Here is a 22,668-nt window from a genome sequence, read left to right as displayed (position 1 = left end):
GAGACACCCAAGGTAGTCCATCTGAACCACCTCTGGTGAAGCAAACTGGCGTATCCTCACATGGCCCCACTGTGTTACATGAGTTTATTGGTTGGGTCTTTGTCAGCTCAAGGATCTTTGCATAATGTTCTGTTACATATTGTAGAAACTGCAGAGTTTAGGGAAAATTTTGGCTTCCTCTTTGCATTTTGGCTATATGATGAGGGAACAGTCCTCTGAGCAGACCAAGAAAGAAATCAGTATATATTTGTAGCTAGGAAATCTGTCCCAGTACAATGAACACTGTCATCAGCTGTCTGTGCTTCTAGACTATTTTGCTTTTTTTTAAGTCTCACCTCCCTTCATTTTCTTGTAGCTACTAACAGAACATGAGAACAGAACAGAGCATGATTTCCTTTTTCTACTTCTCTTTCATAGCCACTTCGGATCCTGCATCTTTTAAAGATGCTGTCCATCAGAGATTGCAATCTGCCTTGTACAGTTCTCAGGAATGTTTAAATCTTTTATCCTTCAAAGTCTGTCTGAAAGAAGTGTCAGGTCATTATTTCAGGCTGTAGCTTAATACTTAGACTTAACAGTGTACAGAGATCTCTCGCCAGCCTTCACCAAAGACCTTCATTCACTGAAGGTCAAGGTATTAGAGTGTTATTTTTAAATACACTCCCAGCAGTGAAGAGTTAAAAATAGACTTCTACGAAAACGTACAGTAATTGGTTAAACCTTGTTAGCCATCACATGAAGGTGATAACTCCTCCCAGGAAAAGACATAGCAAAAGCAGCTTTGACATGGATTTATACTTAGAAGAACAGCTGCAGGCTTACTGGGAAGGAGTTCACAATATAGGCTCTTGGACTATTAGCTGAAAAAACCAGCTTGATTCCGGAAAGGAAGGGAAGGAGACACGAGAAAAAAATTTCCTCATTGTGATCTGCAGGTGAATTCCATGGATTCTCTACTTTGGAACAACCACCAGTAGACAGAAAGCTTAGAAAGATGGAGCTGGGAAAGGCAAAGCTGCTGAGAACCGGCCTCAATGCTTTATATCAGGCCATCCACCCTGTGCATGGAATTGCCTGGACAGACGGGAAGCAAGTGATATTGACTGCTTTGTACTATCATAATGGAGAGCTAAAGTTTGGAGACTCAAGTGTTGTTGGTCAATTTGAACATGTTCATGGGCTTTACTGGGGCCCATGTCTCTCTACAGACAGCCCAGCGCTGCTCGCTGTTCAGCATAAAAAGCACGTTAGCGTCTGGCAGCTGGGCTGCAGCACTGCAGAGAGGAACAAACCCTTGATTTCTCAGACTTGTGAAGTTGGTGAGCCGTTTCCATTGCTTTCTCAGGGCTGTGTCTGGCATCCAAAGAAGGAGGTCTTGGCTGTGCTTACAAAAAGAGACGCTTCAGTCTTGCATGCTGTTCGTACTGACAATACTAGAGTTAAGGCAGATATCAAGAGCAGTGGGCTTATCCACTGTGCTTGCTGGACTAAGGATGGTAATCGTTTAGTAGTTGCTATAGGCAGTGCCCTGCATTCCTACATATGGGATGATGCTCAGAAAACTCTAAATACCTGCTCCTTTTGCCCAGTCTTTGATGTGGGAGGTTATATCTGTGCTATAGAAGCCACACTGGATTTCCAAATTGCTGTAGCTACGGAGCTTCCTTTAGATAATATCTGTGGTTTGAATGCGGGCATTGCATTTGATATGCCATCTGGTACAGAAACTGGTTCTTTAATCTCACAGTCTGCTCTGGTGCTTGGTGATGAGGAATACTCCATGGACCTACGAAGAAAGTCCACAGATTCAGACAGATCAGTTGTTGATTCACTTGCTTCTTCTTCGTCAGGTCCTGTGGATTTAACCCATATCCTTGCAAACCACCGTCGGTCTGATCCCGGTCCTCTTATTACTCTGAAACGCAAAGACTCTGCAGCAACAAATGGCCAAGATTCTTCTCACTTGATCTTGGTGACTTTTGAGAGGAAGGTAACCACTACCAGAAAAGTCACCATCCCAGGTATTCCGGTTCCTGATATAATGGCTTTTGACTTTAGAGCTCAGATTGTGGCAATAGCCTCTAATACTTCTAACATTGTTTTGGTGTGTTCAGTAACCTCTTCCTGCATGCCTCATATTCAACAAATCCAGCTGGAAAAAAATGAAAGGCCAAAGGGCCTATGCTTTTTGACAGATAAACTCCTATTGATTCTGATTGGCAAGCAAAAGTTCCCGGAGCCTAGTCTCATTCCATCTTCAAGTTCAGACAGGTATGTAATGCGTTTGATGATCAAAGAATTGATGCTGGAAGAAGATTCTTCAGCATTGCCTGAGACTAAGCAGAACACGTTTTATAACTTTGAATCCTCTGTTAATATACCGGGCAAAAGAAAGTTCTTTGAAAATCTTGCTACAGAAGACCAACCTCAAAGCAGGGAGCTATTAATACCAAGAAGCACAGTTATTCAGTCTCCTAGTGGCAGGAGAAGATTCATTGAAGAAGTAAAGAGCCCCAGTTATGAGCAGAGCTCTTCATCAAGTGTGAGTGACCTGGATGAAAAAAGGCTCCCAGGTGATCCCTCGGTGGCCTTGGAAACATTGGATGCTGAACCTACCAATCGTTCAGTGTCTCTTCTTGGTTTTGGAACATCTACCAGGCTTTCCAGCAGACCAGCTTCCCCTAAAGTGCAGTTCAATGTGATCCAAGAAACATCAAGTTCTCCCAAAAACAACAATATGCCAAGTGAAAGAGGAATGAATCACATATCTAGAAATTTAGAGAGACTTTGTGGCAGCTTCAGTGAGTTACAGCTGAGTCTTTCTGAAATAACGGACTTCGCTAAAAATGGGAGGAGGATATCTTTAGCCTATCCATGTTCACAGGAACCACCTGTCGTTCATATCACTTACCAGGTAACTTTTTTGTCAGCTTAAAAATATTGTGATAGGACACTGGATGTTTAAACAATCTTATATTTATTTAGCTTTAAATCAAGAGGATGCAGTTTAATTCTTATCAACCCATGAGAAATGTAACCTGAATTTGGCATCAAGCTTAATCTAAAATGGCATTACAATTTGTCATTGAAACAATGACTCAGGGTGATGTGGGTAACTTAGAGGATACTTCACGTGGGAGGTTTGTGCCTGTGCATTCTTTGATTATGCACAACTGCCCTGGATACTAGCTGATTTCGAGTGCGTCCATCAAAGAGAGAGCAGAGCCAAACAGTTGTGAATGTACAAAAGTTTTATATGTTAGTTTAGTACAGAGATGAGCCTATGAGTAGGGTGGCACAGTAGCCCACCAGAAACATACTCAATTCAAACCTGAGCTCAAATCCAAAGTCTGAAGATAGCTAGACTCTCATGAAGACTGAAACAAGTATTGAATCTCAATTTATGGAAAATTCAGATGGGCATGACATGAAGTCAGCTTATTTCTACTTTAATTTCTCGCCACTAATCTTCACAGAGCTGGACATAGTCAATTTATAAAACATATTACCACTTCAAATTTTCTGGAAAAAAAACCCTGTCAATATATAATTATCATTTCACTAAATAAATAGACGAATGTGAAATCATTGTGTTCCTGTCCCACCCTTGTTTTGGCAAAATTCCTTCAGTAAGAATTTCAACTAAGGAATGTAGGTTGGGTAATTATTTCTGGCTATTATTCTTTGTATAATTCACAGTAACACTAACATTATATTGATAATTTTTTTGGTCATGCTGATGCTAGTGGTATTGCTGCTAAAACTGGGGTCCCTTTCAGGATGTAGATGCCAATTATAAATGCATTCTTATCTACTGCAACATAAGCAGCATTACGTCAAAAGAATACATTACATTGTGACCACGCTGAAGTATGTACTTAGCAAACAACTCTGACTTCCTTTTAGTTTAAAGGAATACAAACAGACATCTGTGTACCTCCCCTTAAACACTCACTAAGAGAATGGTGACTCGATTCAATCATATTCATTACTTTTAAGCAATTGTTTACTTGGCAGTTAATCAGATTCTAATATGTTAGGTACTCTGGATAAAAGGAAAGCTTTCGATCTGAATTAGTCAATAATTTAACTTCAATACATTATAGGAATTCTGGTGAAAAAACCAGACGTGTCTATTTTAAATAATTAGGATTTTATTTGCCAAGAATCAAGCCCTTCTGTTCTCCAGCATGCTCAAATTATTTCTGATTTCTTAACATAAGTCAACTTATTTATTTAGCAAGCAGCCCTATCTCTTGGATTCAATTGGATTAACCTTTCCAAAGAGAAGTTTTGTTTGTGACACGTGACATTAATCTGAGATCTGAAGTCACTGTGCACGTTTGCTTCCACAAGCAGTAAGAATTAATTATCCTGTTTTTTTCTTTGGAAGCAAAAAAAAAAAATTAGTGCTTCTAAAATACTAGACTTCTAAAATATTAGACTAAATATATTTAGAAAGGAAGACTCTTATTTATCCGAACAGGTTAGTTTCACACTGAGCCAGCAGAAAGCACCACTAGCACCGCATTATAACGACTCAAAAAAAGTGCCACTTAATGTCTTTCCAACACATGTAGCTTTTCTGTGTAAGTCTCAACTAATGCCTTGCATAGTTCAGCCCCTCTTCTGAAACCTAACAGGATCACAGCACGATGCCAAAAAATAATGAAAAATAGTCCGATGGCAAAAAGGCCTCCAGACAGACAGGGAAATATTTGCTTCATAGACAGCTAATAATTTTCTCAGAAAATAGTTGTTTTGATTAGTTTGGATTCAGACATCTGAACCTTGTTCCTCCTTCAGGAGTTGATTAGTGCTCTGTGAGCTCAGAGACCAGCTGGGCTGTGGGTTCCAGCCAGGCTCTGTGTTCACAGTGCAAAAAGTCAGGAAATGGCTTTATTGCCTTATGATATAAATATCAGCCTGTGGAAAACATTCCAAGCTTCAGGAACACTGCAGTCCAGTCAATAATATGGCCATTATCTTTTAGCTTTTTGTGCCAAGTGCATGTCTTCTTAAGTGTTTGTATAAGCCCTAGCACCGCGGAGGCTCAATCTTGATTGAGGAAGCTATTGTACTATAAAATATAATGATCAATACTGCATAACCATATTTATGGATTAAAAGCATAAAAGGAAAGTTTAAAACGTAATAGATAAAAATGTAGTGATAATAAACAGGCAATAATTAACGGGCAATTACAAACGCTGTTGTGCAGAAGAATTATTGACATATTTATGTCTGTTTCCAGTTCTGTTTAGAAAACCATAATATAAAACAGAACGTGTATTAGTTAATAATTCATACTGTCTCTCACTAAATAGTCTTCAAAACCTTTGTTTATTCTGTTAGTGCTAGCCTACCTATAACTCCTCTGAAGTCACGTCCATGCAGTACTACCAGAATTTATATTCTTTGTAGCCCATAGCCATAAAAGGAAAACACGATCACTCACACTTTGGAAATGTCACTGCACTATCAGTTGTGTAATAGCATTCAGCCACCAGAGGTGACTTGATCATTCAACCCTGAAAAGCAAATATTATTGCTCTTTCATCACATCCAGACTTGTGATTCAGGATAGTGTGGGAGGGCAGACAGACACACACAGAGTAAGAGGATATTATTTAAAAAGGAAAAAAAAAAAAAAAAAGAGATGAGGATCAGTCACAGATTTGTTTCTGTTTCGTTTTGTAAAAAGATACTTTTATCACCCTTTTCCCCCAGAAAAGAAACAGCTGCAGAGTATTTAAACTCGCCTCATTCAAAAGCTAATTACACTGGAAATAAAGCCAATCTGGATTTGAAATTAATGGCATTTAGGCAAACCTCTCCAGGAGGAATACGATTAATCTTAATCCGAAGAATATCTTAAAAATACGACATTTTGCTCAGAAGCACTATTATGTCAAAAGTGTATATCACTGAGAGCATATATTGCATAATTAAGCAGGAAATAAATACCTTTTCAGCAATTAGTCAAGATTATTTTCTTTTCTTAGCACTCACCAATAATTGTATACAAGTCAGTTTGTACTTTTATAGGATCTTCATATAATTTACTATGAGAAGCTTTATTGCCAAGGTCAGCTATAAAATAAACAATTTTTTTTTACACAGAGCTGAGCAATGAATAGAAAGGATCCAAACATACGGCAATAAAGTTTGTCTGATAGAAATACATGAAGTTGAGATAAAGAAGGGCGGTATAAGGGTGGCACAGTAAAATGAGCAAAGACCAGGCTGCAATGATCAGCTGTAATAAGACCATGAACCCTTCTGAAATCCAAAGGGCAATTTTTGACTTGGGTTGAGCAATAGAAAGTAAGTCATGAAAATGATGGAAGAGGAAGGTGATATGACTGCTCCCTGGAGTAAGAAACTAGTCAGCCATCCTGAAGTTTAGAAGGAAGAGATTTAGGATGATAGTAAAAGAAAGACCTGCAGTAGTCAAGAGAAGGTGTGATTAATGCACGGATAACATTTTGAGCAAAGGTTGAGGGATTTGTTAAGAACAAATTCTGACAACAATGTTCTGAAACTGATCAATAGCAGACAAGCAGGGTTTGTAGAGGAGACACAATGGCTTTTATTAGAGCAGATGATTTGTTTGTTGGGTACAGAGACGCAAAAGAAAAGGACTATGTAATGTCAAAAATGAACCCGAGTTTTAGTACTGTGCAAAGAAAACAAAGATCTGAGTTAAAAACACCACCCAACTCAAAACATAAAGCTCATGGAAGCACAAGCATGAGGACAAAGGGTGCATCTTAGATGACAATATACCTGAAACAGCAGTTGTGCAACTATTAACAGGGAGTCAAGAGTAGAGAAATCATAGCATCATACCATCTGAAATGCTGATGCGCACTACAAATGCAAGCTGCACTGGGGTTTAAGCACCCCTGAGCACCTCAGACCTCTTCCAACATAAACATTTTACAGGCTTATGCTTCACTGACAGGTTAATTTGGGTTGCAGTTGGAATGTCCCACAGAAGGGCGAGCAAAGATATTAAGGTCTCCACCAAAATAAAATCAGTATCCACCAAAAATCAAACAGGAATCACAGCAACGGTAGAAATCATGACAGAGAAGGGGAGCAGCGCAGGCTGCCAAACCTAATTAATACTACCTGTGGCAATGCTGCATAAGGCTTAATGAGACACAGCACTTCGAATGTCAAATATCACACTTCTCATTCCTCTTCAGTGCTCTTCCTTAGCCATCTAACTCTCTTTTCATTGTCTTCTGGGCCAGAAGCCCCACGTCTATTTAATTTACTAGTTTTTTCTCATCCCGCACAATGAATGTGGGGGCAAGGCAAAAGCAAGCAGACTAATAGGTACTAAGGCATCAAAACTCAAATTACCACTCAAGCACAACACAAAGACCTGAAATCAAGGGTTTAAAAAAATGAAAAGAGCATTCTAGGCAACTACAGCCAGTTCATCTTACCATGCAGAGATGTGACTGACTAACCTGATACCTTTCCTTTACAAATAACAAATTATTAACACAAAGGATATGAAGAATATTTAAAATACCTGTAATTCAGTACAGTACTTGAAATCATGCCACGGGGGAAATTATTTGTTCAACAGCAGAGAATGGGAATTAATAGAAGAAATATAAAATAGTTAAGGAATTAGCCGTAAGGAACATGGTAAACGGTTATAGTAATATAAAAGAAAATGGAAGAAATTTACTAGTGGATTTTCTCATGATTGATCTTCAGGCTAATCTAAAAGTTTCATTAATGATCTGATGAGATACGCTAATAAAATCTGCATATGGCATAAAGTCAGTAATGTTTTCAATAGAAGATCATAGAATCACAGAATGGTTTGGGTTGGAAGGGACCTTCAAGATCACCTAGTTCCAACCCCCTTTCCATGGGCAGGGACACCTTCCACTAGACCAGGTTGCTCCAAGCCCCATCCAGCCTGGCCTTGAACACTGCCAGGGAGGGGGCAGCCACAGCTTCTCTGGGCAACCTGTGCCAGTGTTTCACCACCCTCACCACAAAGAATTTCTTCCTTATATCTAACCTAAACCTTCCCTCCTTCAGTTGAAAATGTTACCCCTTGTCCTATCACTCCCTGATCAAGAGTCCCTCCCCTTCCTATAGCCCCCTTTAAGCACTGGAAGGCCACTATAAGGTCTCCCAGGAGCCTTCTCTTCTCCAGGCTGAACAACCACAATTCTCTCAGCCTGTCCTCATAGGGGAGGTGCTCCAGCCCCCTGAGCATCTCCTTGGCCTCCTCTGGACCTGCTCGAGCAGGTCCATGTCTTTCTTTTGATGGGGGCCCCAGAGCTGGATGCAGTACTCCAGGTGGGGTCTCACCAGCGCGGAGTAGAGGGGGAGAATCCCCTCCCTTGACCTGCTGGCCATGCTTCTCTTGATGCAGCCCAGGATGAGATCTGCTGTGAGAGCACATTGCTGGCTCATATTCAGGTTTTCATCCACCAGCACCCCCAAGTCCTTCTCCCCAGGGCTGCTCTCAATCCACTCATTGCCCAGCCTGTAGCTGTGTTTGTGATTGCCCTGACCCAGGTGCAGGACCTTGCACGTGGCCTTGGTGAACTTCATGAGGTTTGCAGGGGCCCACCTCTCCAGCCAGTCCAGGTCCCTCTGGATGGCCTCCCTTCCCTCCAGTGTGACAACCACACCACACAGCTGGGTGTTGTCAGCAAACTTGCTGTGGGTGCACTCGATGCCACTGTCCATGTTGCTGACAAAGATGATAAATAGCACCAGTCCCAGTGCTGACCCCTGAGGAACACCACATGTCACTGGTCTCCACTCGGACACTGAGCCAGTCACTAATGCTTTGAGTGCGACCATCCAGCCAAGATCAGGATATTACACCTGTAATTCGATGACCTTAGCCTCTAGAATAAAAACAACAGATTGAAATGAACTAATATGAGCCACATAATGATATATTCCAGGATTAATAGAAGGAATTTCTGCTATAAAGTGGATATTCATTAGCTAAAAACAAACAAGGATGACAAAAACTTGCACCTGTTAAGTGACTACAAGATGACTGGATCAAAAATGTGATACGTTTATGAAAAGAACAAAGGCAGTCTGTGGGGACATCAGTGAGGTACATCCAGTAAGTACTGCAGTACTGGGTAGCGCAGCTGTGAGGCCTCATCTGGAAAACGTTTTACGTTTCTAGACATCCATGTACCAGAAAGACACATTCAAACTGCAATCGATCACTAACCCAGTGTTAGTAAAACCAGTTCTGATTGGTAGCATATTCTTATTTACATCACTGTTTCATCAGTCATTGAATTTAAGTTTATGAAGATGATCTTAGCATACAGGCAAGTGTAGGCAGTGCATTAAGAAATACAAGATAAATAGTGAAAAAGGTCAAGAGGCAGAGCATAGCTGACTGCTCAGTGGGGTTCAAAAAAGTGATAAAAGACATGTTTATTTGTCGTGCAGACATACAGTGTATAACATCTAATCCAGGAACCCCTTTTGCCTTGCTAAATGATTTTCTTCTCATATATATTTGCATTCCAAAACATGAGTTTTGAAAGACAGTTTGGCCACACCGTGATGGGCTGGCTGCTGCCCAGAAGACCCTGTATAGGCTATAAAACCTGATAAAGGGGCAGGTTGATGCGGATGAAGGAAAACACTTCTTGAATTGATGGTTTCTTTCTGTTGGATTTTTGTTGAGGGAGAGTTGGACTTGACATACTACAGGAACTTGGCTAAAGAAACTTAATCTGAAAATATCCACTCATGTATGTGGAAATATATTTGTTTCTTCTGTGATTAATGTGTTCTTAGTCTACCAATAAACTTCGGTTTGGGATAAAACAACTAACATCAAGAGATTTTAATCCGAGAACTGCAAGTCTTCTGGCTTCTATTTGAGATAAATGGGAAGTACTAAAGTGAGACTTTAGTTTTATTTCTAACTCTGTCACAAATTACTTCCATGACCTTGAGTAAATCTCTTAATCTTCCTGTGTAATGGTTTGATCACCGATAAAAAGGGAATACTAACGGTTACCTACCTCTCAAGAAGGCATCAGTTAATCTATGACATGACATGTGCAAACGTATTCCTCGAAGAGAAGGCATGTTACCATCACTTAAAAAACATTAAACAAAAAAGGCCAAATAATTAGAAGATTAAAACAGAGAAAGGTTTTTATCTGACAGAATTTGTCAGCAGACAAAAATATATGTAAAGATGATTAAGTTTATCATTATAAACAGAAGTATATGACAAAGACAGAGAGAATAGGTAATAGGAATGCTCACAAGTGATGGAAGACAAACAACTCTGAAACTTAAGCTTTGAGGTCTCTACTTGAAAACGTGGCTAGGATAAAAAATAGAAGCCATGTAGTTTTGTATATACAAAAATGTCTTTCACTTCCAATGGCTGTTCCAATAATAACTTGCAAGGCTAAGCAGAAAACATACTAGAACAAATTCATCCTCAGTATACATTTCCATTCAATGGATTATACTAGAACAAATTCATCCTCATTGTACATTTGCATTCAATGGATTTCAAGTCAACAGAAGCAAAGCTAGATTGTTTCCTGATTATTCTTGAGTCGAAGCATATCTATGTGAAAAAATGAACCACTCAGGTCAAGGCAATATGCCTGTCTCATTTACAGTCCACCTTTTTCTATAATTCACTAACTGAAGTACAAGTTTTGCTATTTCAACCTGAATTCAGGAAAATGAAGTAGTTGTTAGATGTGCTAATCCACAGCGTGCAGCAATGAAAAGCTTTGCACAAATACCTGTGCAGGCAAATAGCATCTCTGCAATGTAAATGCAAAGCACACGCTCACTCCTAAACATTCGGCCCCTTGAGTCTTAAGTGTATTTAGGTTCAATAGAATATAGTACCATATAATTTGAAGAGACCTAAAAATGACAAAGAAGTTCTGTTATATAGTTATAGCTGTAATAAAAGGTTACTATAGGTTTATGACTAAGAAAAGGATACTTCTTTGATGCATTCCTTAGGTACTTCCCTATTAATTACACAGCAACAAATTTCTGGCTGTTTTCAATGGGGACAGAGATGAGAAGACCTTAGAAAATTGGAAAGTTTACATTTTTAATGGAAAGATATTTTTACTGTTCTTACATCTTCAGTCAATCATAATTCATAAATAAATAACAATCAGCCATAGACTATCCGCATGGACAAAGGAAAAAAATAGTTCTGCAACAGTTGGTAGACAATCTGATTTACAGAATCTGATGTGATGGCCTGGCAGCATACATACTATGTACAGAAAAAATGAAAGTGATTGACTCAGAAAGGCTGTTACACAGCAGAAAAGGCACATGTTCGCTGAGTGAGCGACTGAGTCAAAAGACAGCACAATTAGAAATGAAGACAAGCATTAAAAGACATTTATTTAGTCAAAGGTTAGATTACTATGCACAGAAATAGAAGGTGCAGTTGTGAATTCGTTCAACTGTAAGTTTCATATTAGCAAGAAAGATTCAAGGGTATGAAGTAGACACAGACAGGGTAGGACTAGAACAGGAGTTCGGATAGATTACATCTTTCCAACCCAGTCTAAAATATTAGCTTGGATCCCTTCTAAATGTACAAAACACAAAGCTCTGGGAAATGGGACAAATAGACTGTTCATTCAAATAACAAATATATTAAATCTGGGGGTATTGCAAACATCAGAGACATCAAAGGAAAAAAGAGCATAACACAAGGGAACTACACAGGTGAGCAGTATGGAAAGAACAAAATGAAATTCAGAGGACAAAGTATAGGTTATTAGAAAGGTTATTAGAAGAAAAAGTCCCATTCACATATATTTTATAATGGTATTGAGTCACTGGAAAATTTTTAATGCTAAAATGACTTTCAAATGATAGCAGACAGGAAAATGTAAATGCAAATACAGATCCACGCCACAACCATTTTAGCTCAACTGTTTTGTGGTCCTTGCACTTTGCAGTATCAGAAAGACGGAACACAAAGGTGTTGACTCTCAAGGCCAGCTAAACGTCAAGAAGCACGAATAATGCCACCTTTATATTCAAGTGTGTTCTTTTAGTGAATGTCAGAGCAAATTCCAGGGCTGTAAATCCATACATTCCCTCTCTCTCAAAGAAAGTCACAGCATTCCCAAGCTACCTTGTTATGACAGCTTTTCATAAGCTGTCACCGTGTCCTGTCCCTCTGCAATTCTCTCTGTGCCAGCACTGAAGCTGTTTTACTGAGCCGCAATAGCTGACCGATGACTATCAAAACCACCCGCACGTACAGCTGACACTGAGCAGAGTACTCCTTCGCTCTGGTAGCATCTTGGACAACTTTATTCCAGGCATGATCTATTCTCTGCCACTGAATTGAGTCTTCAGGCACAAAGGCCCAACGGACGCATGTATGCAGGACCTAATACATCATCTACCCAGGGCTCACGCAGTTTTGAGCTGCATAAGCACACAAAGCAGAGGCATATTCCTCTTCACATGGGACTATGAGATTGCACTTAGAATTGTACTGCATGATGGCTATAAATTGTAGCAAAGGCAGGCAAAGGAAAAGCAAAATGACTAAAGAACTGAACAGGAGTAAGAGCAGAGGAATGGTTAAAGGAACTCAACTTGAAGGAAGTCTAAGCCTTTAACAAGATCTTTTCTTTTACATGCGTGCATTTGAAGAAAAGTTTTTCAAATGGAGCAGTTACTGAAGAAACAAAAGATGTTCTCCTCTGTGATGGCAAGATTCATTTGAATTTAGTCCAGCAGCTGTTTGATCTGCCCATTATTGAAATGAAACACGGTATGTTCTTTTTATTTCTGGTATCTGGTTTCACCTGAGATTTTTAGCATAAAAGAGGCATTTGTGGTAGAATAATTACCCCATATGGTAGTCAACTGAGACAGATAACTTGTTTTTGATAAGCATGTGTTTTCCTTTGTCTGAAATATGGCACGAGTGTCTCCTGAAATCACTTAAAAGCTAAGTAACTGAAGAACTACCTATTACCAGAGTAATACGTTAGATGCCTCTACAGAGGAAGGCTGAGAAAATAATCAGTACACTGTGTTACCTGGAAATAGAAACGCTTCCTTGAGACCTTTTGGCATTTTGATTTGCCCACCTTTACAAGCATGTCCCAGACCTGACAACAGAGAGTAGGTTGGAGAAAAATTCATTCTGAGAATATGCTATATATGTATCACATAGCCTTTGGGATTATTTTAATGTAAGATAAACAATGAAGCTCAATGTTCTAATTTGCCAATCTCATATTTCTAACACCCACCACCGATTAACTTGTAAGGACAGAAGCAGCTAGGGAAATCCTAGCCCCAGACTGGTCTCTGAATTACCTTGTCCCTCTCTGTTCATATATGCCACCTTCTCAGCAACATACATACTGCTATTTTTTACCCATTTCTCTATCATGCTTCTGGTGGCTTTTCACAATACAGTCTATTATGATCTTACAGTACACAGTAGTTGGTTATAATTATGATCTCTTTGCATGTTTTCTACACTGAGAGATCCATAAATTACTCTCTGTCTTACCCCTTGTCTTAGCCCCTGACAGGCTGAGACATAGTGACTTAATCAGTATACTCTGTCTTAGGAGAAATGAATTAAACTGTTGGTGAAATCAAGAAGAAAAGTAATAATATAAGCTATAGTTTTCTAAATAGTGACAGTTACATACTAGACTGCTATATAATAGGCTTATTGATGAAAAAGAAACCAGGCCTGGGATGTTACTGGTGTTGGCACCAAGGACAGTGGGAAAAAGAGATGTAAAATATGCACCATTCTGCCATTCATATTCTGTTTCTCTCCTTGTTGTTGATGAGACCACAAGAATGAAGAAAAGGGGCTACAAATACAACGCAAATCAGGGGAACTCCCTTTATCCAAGACCCATTGGCCATTTCAGTTTTCCCCAGGCTTACAGCAGTTTATGAGAGTTGGTCCAGAAGATAAGGATATGCAGGTTCCGTGTCTCTGTCAGCAACCTCTCTCGACTGTACAGTGCAGTGGAGCACACACGAAAACACACTACTTGCTGTTGAGGCCTGAGGTATTTCCCAGCAGGCTTCTGCGAGAACACAATGCCGCTTTGCAGGGCAAGGAGGACACCATTTTTGGCCTGTACTTCCAGCTCTTGATTTTGGAAACAAATGCCCATAATGAAAAAAGAGGTTTAGAATTCAGTATGAAAATAATAAATGATTGGTCTGAGAAAACCTATTTTCAGCTGTATAGAACAGTGGAATATTTGATTAGCAGAACCACTCCTCAATTTCATGCACTTGACTTCAGACATATCAAAAAGACAATGTCTCAGGATCACCCTAATGTGTCCTTCTTCCTGTTCAATGTGGTGCTCGGCTTTTCTGAAATTGAGTCCGTTTGTTGACAGCAAAAAGAACAACCAAAACAAGAATCTTTCTAAAATTCACCAAAGTCCTGCAAAACTATCAGGTTTGGGGCAGAAGTGGTTATGTAGGTCTTTATTCAGTGCTGACCAGTATGGGTTTATATTCCTAAATCTTTCCTTTGCCACAGGACATGAATATTAAATGTGATGTTTAAAAACATCGCTCCCATCCTTTAATACTATATAATTAAAGGGGACGTGATGAAAAGCGTGCTTGTATTACAGTGACAGCCTGGCGTTTTTTATTATGAATAAACACTTAAACATCAATGTATTAGGGGGAAAACAGTTCACAACTGTAGGCCAAATTCATACCCACAGCAAGGCTATTAAGATCACCAGCGTTATACGAGCAATGAACTTGGCCTCATCGTTTGCACTTTAAGCCCAGGACTGTAATGCCATTACCTGTACTAAATATAGCCTGTCATATAGTGCTCTGGCATTAGCACACAGAAGTCTCTCTTTTCAGCAGGTCATCATTGTAATAATTGTGCATAGCAAATTCTGCACGAGGTTTTTCCACCATTGAACTATTTTGTGGGATATGCTTCAAAGCAGGCGTTACCAATGACACAGAGAATTTCAAACATTTCGGTTGAAGAAAATAGAAAGTCCTGAGAGAGTTTGACAAAAGAGCATGCTTTATCAATTTGACCCACAATGTAAGTATCGATTGGGACAGCAGAATTTCCCCTTTCAGGCCCACTGCTTATCAAATCTAAAGTCTGTCCAGAATTAGAAAGAAAGTATTAAGAGCAGAAGATTAAAGATTCATGGTTTGGAATTGCAATCTTCTTATGATGTAACAGGTGACAGGACAACATGCAATAGTGCAGCAGCCTGGAAAAGTGCTTTGTTAATGGTATAAGGAGGGGAGATTTGCCTTGTCCAGGAACGTGACTCGTTATGACTGACAAAAATTAAGTATGGTTCTTCTGGATTTTCTAAATTTCATTTTTTCACATTCCTTTTCAAAACACTGTTTTATCTCCCCAAATTAAAAATTTCAACAGAACTTAACAGGGCTTTCTTTACCTCAGATCCCAACTAATGCCCCTGCTCAGCAACCACAAGATCATATGCTCTAAGAAAAGTGTGTGACACAAGGGCTCCCACAATGCTTCTCAGTTGCCACAGATCTTTTTTTCATTTTCATAAAATGTCAAACTGAAAAAAAGACAAGTAGAGAATTCACTATTTTATATAAGAACTGCGATATCTAGCCAAAAGGAAACAGATTAATCCCTAGAAAAAATATATATGGTACACATAGCTTCATTGGCAAGCTGATTTGCAAAAGAAAGTAAAAACCAAAGGGGAGTAGGTCTATTTTCTGCATCTATGCAATACAGAAAGTGAACCTGAATGGCTTTGATGTCTTTGTTTTTTAATCTTGCCTCTTTTTCCAGAAAAAAAAAAAAAGAGTATTAAAAATGTCATTCAGATTTTGTTCATTCTCTTCTTTATGAGAAGATTCAATAAATAATTAAAGGACAAGAAATGTGATTATATCAGCTTTTGTAAACCAGCTTTTGTAAATCATGATCTCTTTTGTAAACCACCTTCAAGGTCTAAGTTCCTTCCATTTGCTATATGAAATTGAAAACATACTGAACAGTCGTGGCTTGACAGGAAAGGAGATGGAAACCCCTACTTCATTCTAGAACAAATACAGCACAACCATTTTCTTTGCCAACTTTTTGAGTTTTTATGATCTCTTCATCATTTGGGTAGAGCAGATGAGCAAAAAAGGATAAGCAGAAGTAGATGTCACTGGAACAAAAGTCAGTGTGGAAAGGCTTGCCGAGTCTTCAGAAAATGGAGATACTTACTAGCAAAGACGCATCTGGTTTTTCAACTTAATTTAAATAAGGAACAAAATGCCTCAAGCCTTTCAAGACCTTTCTTTCAGCTTCCCTTTGCATTTACACACAGGTGCGTTTAGCATGGACTGTCAGACCTTAATGCCATTAGTGTAATAAGGCTTTAGCGCACAAAAAGAAAGCCTGCTCGGCTCGCGTGCTGGCTGACTTTTTAAAACGTGCTTGTACATTTACGTAACCAGAGCAGTACCCTCATTTTCTCTTTTTGCTTAATTTTTGTAGGCTCTTCTTGGATTGTGCTCACTGCAGACAAGGACGGCTTTGTGCCATTAATATTCAAAGCAACACAAGAGATAATCATAAGGGATGGAACTGACAGTTCAGAAGTCTCTGGAGGTCACTCCTACAAAAAAAGCATTTCAATGCGACCACCAAGCCGAGTGACATAATTTCTGAACAAAGAACGCTAATGACCTTCTTTTCTAATACAATACAGAGACATTCTGCAGTGTCAGAAACTGAGTGACTAGAAAGCTGTCTTCACTTCTTTCAGTGTATTTTAACTGTAAAATCTGTGGCATGGTTACCCTATAGCTAAATCCTAGGGCTGGCTGGACCCCCATGATTTCTTCTGAAGGATCAGACCTAGAGTGAAGTTTCCTACAGCTGCTGGACTGGAGCAGAGAGTCTAGCCACTACTTTAATTGTGGTCAGGATGTTCTTGAAGAAACAATATTATGCTAAAAATCATGCAGTAATGACCAATCTAGCTAATACAGGTATACAGTCCACACAAAAGCTGAAGAAAATACAACTAAAGAGCATCTATATTCATTAACAAAAACCGGGAAGGGAAGAGAAAAAACAACTCTTCAGGCTTTCTTTGCTGTTCCACTGGGATCCCATGGAAACCTGAAACATTTTCAGAAATCCTTAATTTTTATATAAAAATGTTCAATTACTAAAAAGGCTGCATCGCTGTCTCCTGTCAGTGTCTTACACAGCATGTAGATTTATACATGCACACAGAAGAGAAAGAAAAACGCTGCAAGGTAAATTAAGGATCAAAGACATTGAACATAAATTTTATTTGGCTAAATGCAGGTGTCTGCACTGAACTTGTCATCTAGACTCCTGTAAGATCAGTCAAAAAAAGCAAAGCACTTTTACAGATCACTCATGCCCTAACATAGATTACTAAAACTGATCGTGGTGAGCCATCCCTATTAAGTAAGTAAACAAGTGCCTATTCCTTTCCACTGACTGCAAAAGCAAGCTAGGGCGACTAGTTTAAATACAAATATTTACATTTAGGCAGACGAACCTCACCCTGAGACATGAGGCAATACAGATACATCTGAGAAGCAGGCAGACAGATTCATGAAAATTAAACTATCGTGATTATGGTGACAGAAACAGGCATAAGGGAAGAACTGAATGAACTCCCTAACTTTCTTCCTCTAAATACAAAGAGATGGGTAAAGTGTAATGAGTAGCCACGTGTGTGAGGCCTAGCATCTTGTACTGCTGGACAGGCCCCAGCAGAAACCATGGGAAGGCATGCCTGCTTCACCCTGTACATTCAACAAAACATAAAAGGCATGAGACTTACTTAAGCTACCATTAAGAGTTATTTTTCATACTGTGCATTTTGGGTCTTGTTAATACTCCTGGAGAGTCTTTTTTTCCTGCCTGGGAACCACAGCAAGCCTGTTTACAGAGCACAGATACACTAAAATCCAGTTACAATAATTCAGCCCATACCAAGGCTGGATCGAGAAGGTAGATCTACAGTCTGAAGGCACTTAATGGGTTTGGAGGTTTGGCATTAGTGCCATTCCAGTGATGCAGCCAGATAGCTCATGAGGAACAGTTTCAACTCCTGAAATAAATAAACAGTTTCAATTCACTGAATTAAATAATGTCCTCATGCAAGTATCGTCCCAGAGCCAAAGGAATCATCATTCTAAATCGCTTACAACCACAGGTATGCAATATAGCTGGGTGTATTTGTACCCCCTTGTTCGCAAAGATCTTTTTAAGCAGCCTCAAGGACCATTCCTGTTTGTAAAAAAAAAAAAAAACCCAATCCAAAACAAAATAAATCTGACCTTTTCACTGTTAAACACATCTATTACTTTACAGTTATTTGGTTAATGGGATTGCCTGCTACTTTGCGTGAAAATTGTGTTCAAAAAGGTATTGGTATTATTACTGCTTTAAAAACTGGGTGAAGTCATGCTTTCCTTCGCTGAAATCAGCACGAATCACTGAAATCAAATAAGGAACACAGAGGTTCACACACTTAGTATGGTGAGGGAAGACATTATCAGATTGCTAAATGACAGATGTCAAAGAAGCATACGTTTCTAATCCTGCAAATACACTTGAACAACATCCTTGCATCTCACAGCAATATCTGGTATTTACAGAACTTATGCTATGGCCAAGTAAAAGACAACTGAATTATAACTAACTAGAAAGATGCGAGGATATATTTTAGAGGACTTCTTAGGCTCAACTAAAGTAAGAACTAAAAGGAAATTTTTCTCACAGATACTATCTTCTACAGGTGGTAGTCTCATAGTTTGGTCCACTTGAAATGAGGCTAATGAAGCACAGAAAATACATTACATGGAACAGCCCTGCACTCTAAACATATGAACTTGAGGAAAAATGGGTTGATAACACACCAAGACACTTCTGTTTGTACTGTATAGTTTCTTTGAGTTCATTATATACATTATTCAAAAGGATTTCCTTATTGCTAGAGAAATACTCATGTTCTACCTTTTGTCATCTTCATGCCTTACTGCTGTTGCAACAACCAAAAAGGGAATTCTGAGAAGGTGAAAGTCTTAACTAGCGGAGACCAGTGAGTATCTAGGCACCAGATGCCTCAGAACTTATATTTATCACTAGACATTTCATTGTCAGTCTGTCACACTACCATTTTAATTTTTCATATATTACTCTTCTATAAAACAATCTGAATTTTGGCAACATCAGGAGTGAAAGGAGCTTCTTTGGATGGTTATCAAAGTCTGGTTTGGTTTGGTGTGAAGGAGATAAAAAGAGGCAAACTTTTAGATGACAAAATAGTTTCAGGGAGTAAGTGGTTGTAAAATTAAAAAACTTAGTTCTGTGATGCTTAATGAACTTTTGGATTTGTTACACTTTGGGTGACATTGATATCCCCTGCTCTATGATTCAAGGGTTATTGAACCTAAGTAGAAACTAATCTGCCTGAAGGTGCTATCATCACCCAGCACAATTAGTCTGGTAAGAAATGAGGACCATGGTTCATCTTGTTGGACACTTACAATTTTATACGAAGGCTTAGGAAAAATAGCAATTAAAATCGTATAATGTTAAAGAATAGCACTGCACACCCCCCGTTACGAACACACTATTATGTACATGTATTTGAAAATAAGTGTTTAAGTCATACACATGCACGTAATAATGGACAAAAATTGAATGAAGAAATACTTGTTTTCAGGTAGTGACATAGGAGCGCAGTGCAGTGCAGAACTATCTTATATAGTGTCTATCACAGGGCTGTAAAGTTAAAATTGAAAGTAATAGAGGCACTGGAAGAAGCATTGAAGAGATTTATGCAAAGCAGAGGATAAATTTTCAGCTTTGCTTTGGATGGAGAACAGATGGAGAATCAGTGAAGTAGAGAGACGTAAGATGACTGTTCTATTAAGCACAAGCTGTACAGAAGGCTTTTGCACAAACCGTGATAAAGGCGTGTGGAAAGTTCGGAAGAGTTTGTACTAAAGGAGTTGAGCAGACAGCAGGCTGTGAAAAGGAGAAAAGCATAGATTGAGACGCATTCACCGTCCTCCAGAAGTGCTATTTTATAGGGTCGAAACAAATCAGTTTAGAAAAAGGGGAGTTGTGCAGAATACCTAGATTCCCTGAAGGCTCTAATCCCCTCTTTTAGGCTCCTTATTTCACTAGCAGAAAGGACAGGGTGCTCTGTAACAGTAATGAGCCTGCTGGTGCTAGATTCCTGTCCAGAGTCACCCTGTAGGGGAGCCTGCCTTCTGTAATTAAAGCAGAGGAAAGCTAGGAAGACTGGGAGCTTAAACTGGAAGTCAAAGCAGAACAAGTACAGGCAGGATGCCGTACCAGTGGTGCTCAGAAGACTAAATGGTGTACCAGCTCCTCCAAAACATTTCCCCTGTGAGGAATAAACAATATACCAGAAAGTCTAAATCTCCATTTTCATTACTCTGCATCTTTATCCAGCACATTTATATGCATCCTAGTCTATTTCTAGGAGTTGGTATATCTTTACTTAAAAGTACAATCTGCTTCAAAGTAAAGTTAAAATTTACCTTACATTTCCCGTAACTATGCTGCGAAGCATGCAGCAGTCTGCTTTACTCTTCATGGTTTCTTGTATTGGCCCACTTCTTGAGAAAATGCTTACAACAGAAGTCCTGTGTGCCAGATAGGCTTTTTCTTTGTTGATTTTGAAAAAAAAAAATAAAATTGTGAGAACAATAATAAAACAATAAAAAAATTAAATGCAACAACGTCAAAGTCAGCTGAAATTCTGTTGGCCAATCCATGATGCTGACTTAGCACAATTAACTATTAGTTTGATATTCTTCATAATAGGTAAAAAATCAGATTGCTGCAGGAAGTGTATAGAGTAGGCCCTGCATGACCCTCAACTAGTTCTTCCCTTTTTCTCTTTGCTACTCCAGAACAGTATCATCTATACTCATGTGAAAAACCTTAAGTATCAATTTCCTTTAATATATTTTCAACCACTGGAACAGCATAAATAGCATCACCAAGCCTAACTTCCTTTCCCCTGATTCTCATTTTTATCTCTGTTTTCTCAGCTTGGACAATGAACATATTTTTAACCATTTTTAATTTCAGGTTTCCCTATCTTAACAGAAAACCACAAGCATTGGACCATTTTCCCTGTCCAATCTGTAGCTGAAGAGTCCTTCTGTCTAACCCAAGATAGTGCCAATTATTCTTAAATAACTCCTCGCAGATGTTTATCTAACTTGGTCTTAAAAAACCATCATATAGTACCAGATTGCAATTACAAAACCAGTCCTTTAGACCTGGACTCACCTGACATGACTTTTAAGCATGTGAAGTCAGGTGAGGTAAGTCCTAGGGGTTATGCAATTTTGCACATGGAAGTATGAATTTATTTTCCATTGTCCCACACAACATAAATTAACTTACGTATTAGTGGTTTATATGTGAATAGCAAATTTATATGTTTTTATACACATGTTAATCAGCCAATATTATGGCTTCATTTTTCTAACAGACTGAGCAATTTCTCAATCTTTATGTCAAATGCAAATTCACTTTGCTGAGATCCAGCACTTCCCTGCTGGTGCTCTCATCTAATGGCCAAGCAGAGGGCTGCCATTCTCTCCCACCTAATGACAGCTGGGTACCTCTCGTATGAGTTTCCAAAGCGCTCAGCGCAGTTCAGCCTCTGCTTGCAGGGAGCCAATGCTGTCCTTGAACTTTATGGTCCCCCTCCCTCCCCTGCCAGGTGCGATCAAACCTTCGGAGGCACGTGGTGCCAGAGTTCAGCACTGGCACAGGAGGACTTCCTGCGCAGGAGGTGACATTGCAGTGTTATACAGACTTGACAGTTAAAACCATTAGTAGTCGACAACCTCTGTCCTTTGGCAAGGATCCATCCCACTTGTCATCAGGCACCGCGATAACTTAACGCACAAGGGAGCCCGTAGCCAGGAGAGCAGTACAACCAAACACAAGTGTCTTACTACAGCCAAAACTGAACAAAAACTCCAGACAAATGCAAACCATTAGTTCACTTTAGAGACAACAGTCACTTCCTTCAAATCAAACATACTTAATACATTTCAAAAGTATAAAAGGCAGTGCAGAAAGATACAGTCCACAAACATCGTTTAAAAAATTAGTACAAAATTCACAGAATTGTAGAATCATTAGGTTGGAAAAGACCTCTAAGATCATCAAGTCCAACCATCAACCCAACACCACCATGCCCACTAAACCATGTCCCGAAGTGCCACATCTACACATTTTTTGAACACCTCCAGGGATGGTGACTCCACCACCCCCCTGGGCAGCCTGTGACAATGTCTAACTGCTCTTTCAGTAAAGAAATTTTTCCTAATGTCCAGTCTAAACCTCCCCTGGTGCAACTTGAAGGCATTTCCTCAATAATGTACTAATTTCAGCAATCAAAATATAAACTTTTGCCATGTAAGAAAAGCTCTAGTGTCCTAATTGGCCTCAGGGCCACAAAGATGATCAAAGGACTGGGAAGCCTGCCTATGAGGAAAGGCTGAGAGAACTGGGTTTGTTCAGCTCTGAGAAAAGAAGGCTTAGTGGAGACC

At 39.2% G+C, this 22,668-nt stretch overlaps 1 protein-coding gene across 1 annotated transcript; it reads left to right on the top strand.

Annotated features, from left to right (window-relative positions):
* Positions 1-994: 994 nt before the first annotated feature.
* On the top strand, positions 995-16,731 carry LOC104339941 (WD repeat and coiled-coil-containing protein-like). The gene is made up of 3 exons (XM_086461622.1): positions 995-2,914; positions 12,703-12,823; positions 16,565-16,731. Exons 1-3 carry the CDS (start codon positions 995-997, stop codon positions 16,729-16,731), a joined length of 2,208 nt encoding a protein of 735 aa, XP_086317748.1.
* The last annotated feature ends 5,937 nt before the right edge of the window (positions 16,732-22,668 follow it).

This window comes from Leptosomus discolor, chromosome 2 (assembly GCF_034619465.1).
Source record: "Leptosomus discolor isolate bLepDis1 chromosome 2, bLepDis1.hap2, whole genome shotgun sequence".
Classification (NCBI taxonomy): domain Eukaryota; kingdom Metazoa; phylum Chordata; class Aves; order Leptosomiformes; family Leptosomidae; genus Leptosomus; species Leptosomus discolor.
Note: the sequence above shows the minus strand (reverse complement) of the source record. Positions and strands in the feature narration are given on the sequence as shown.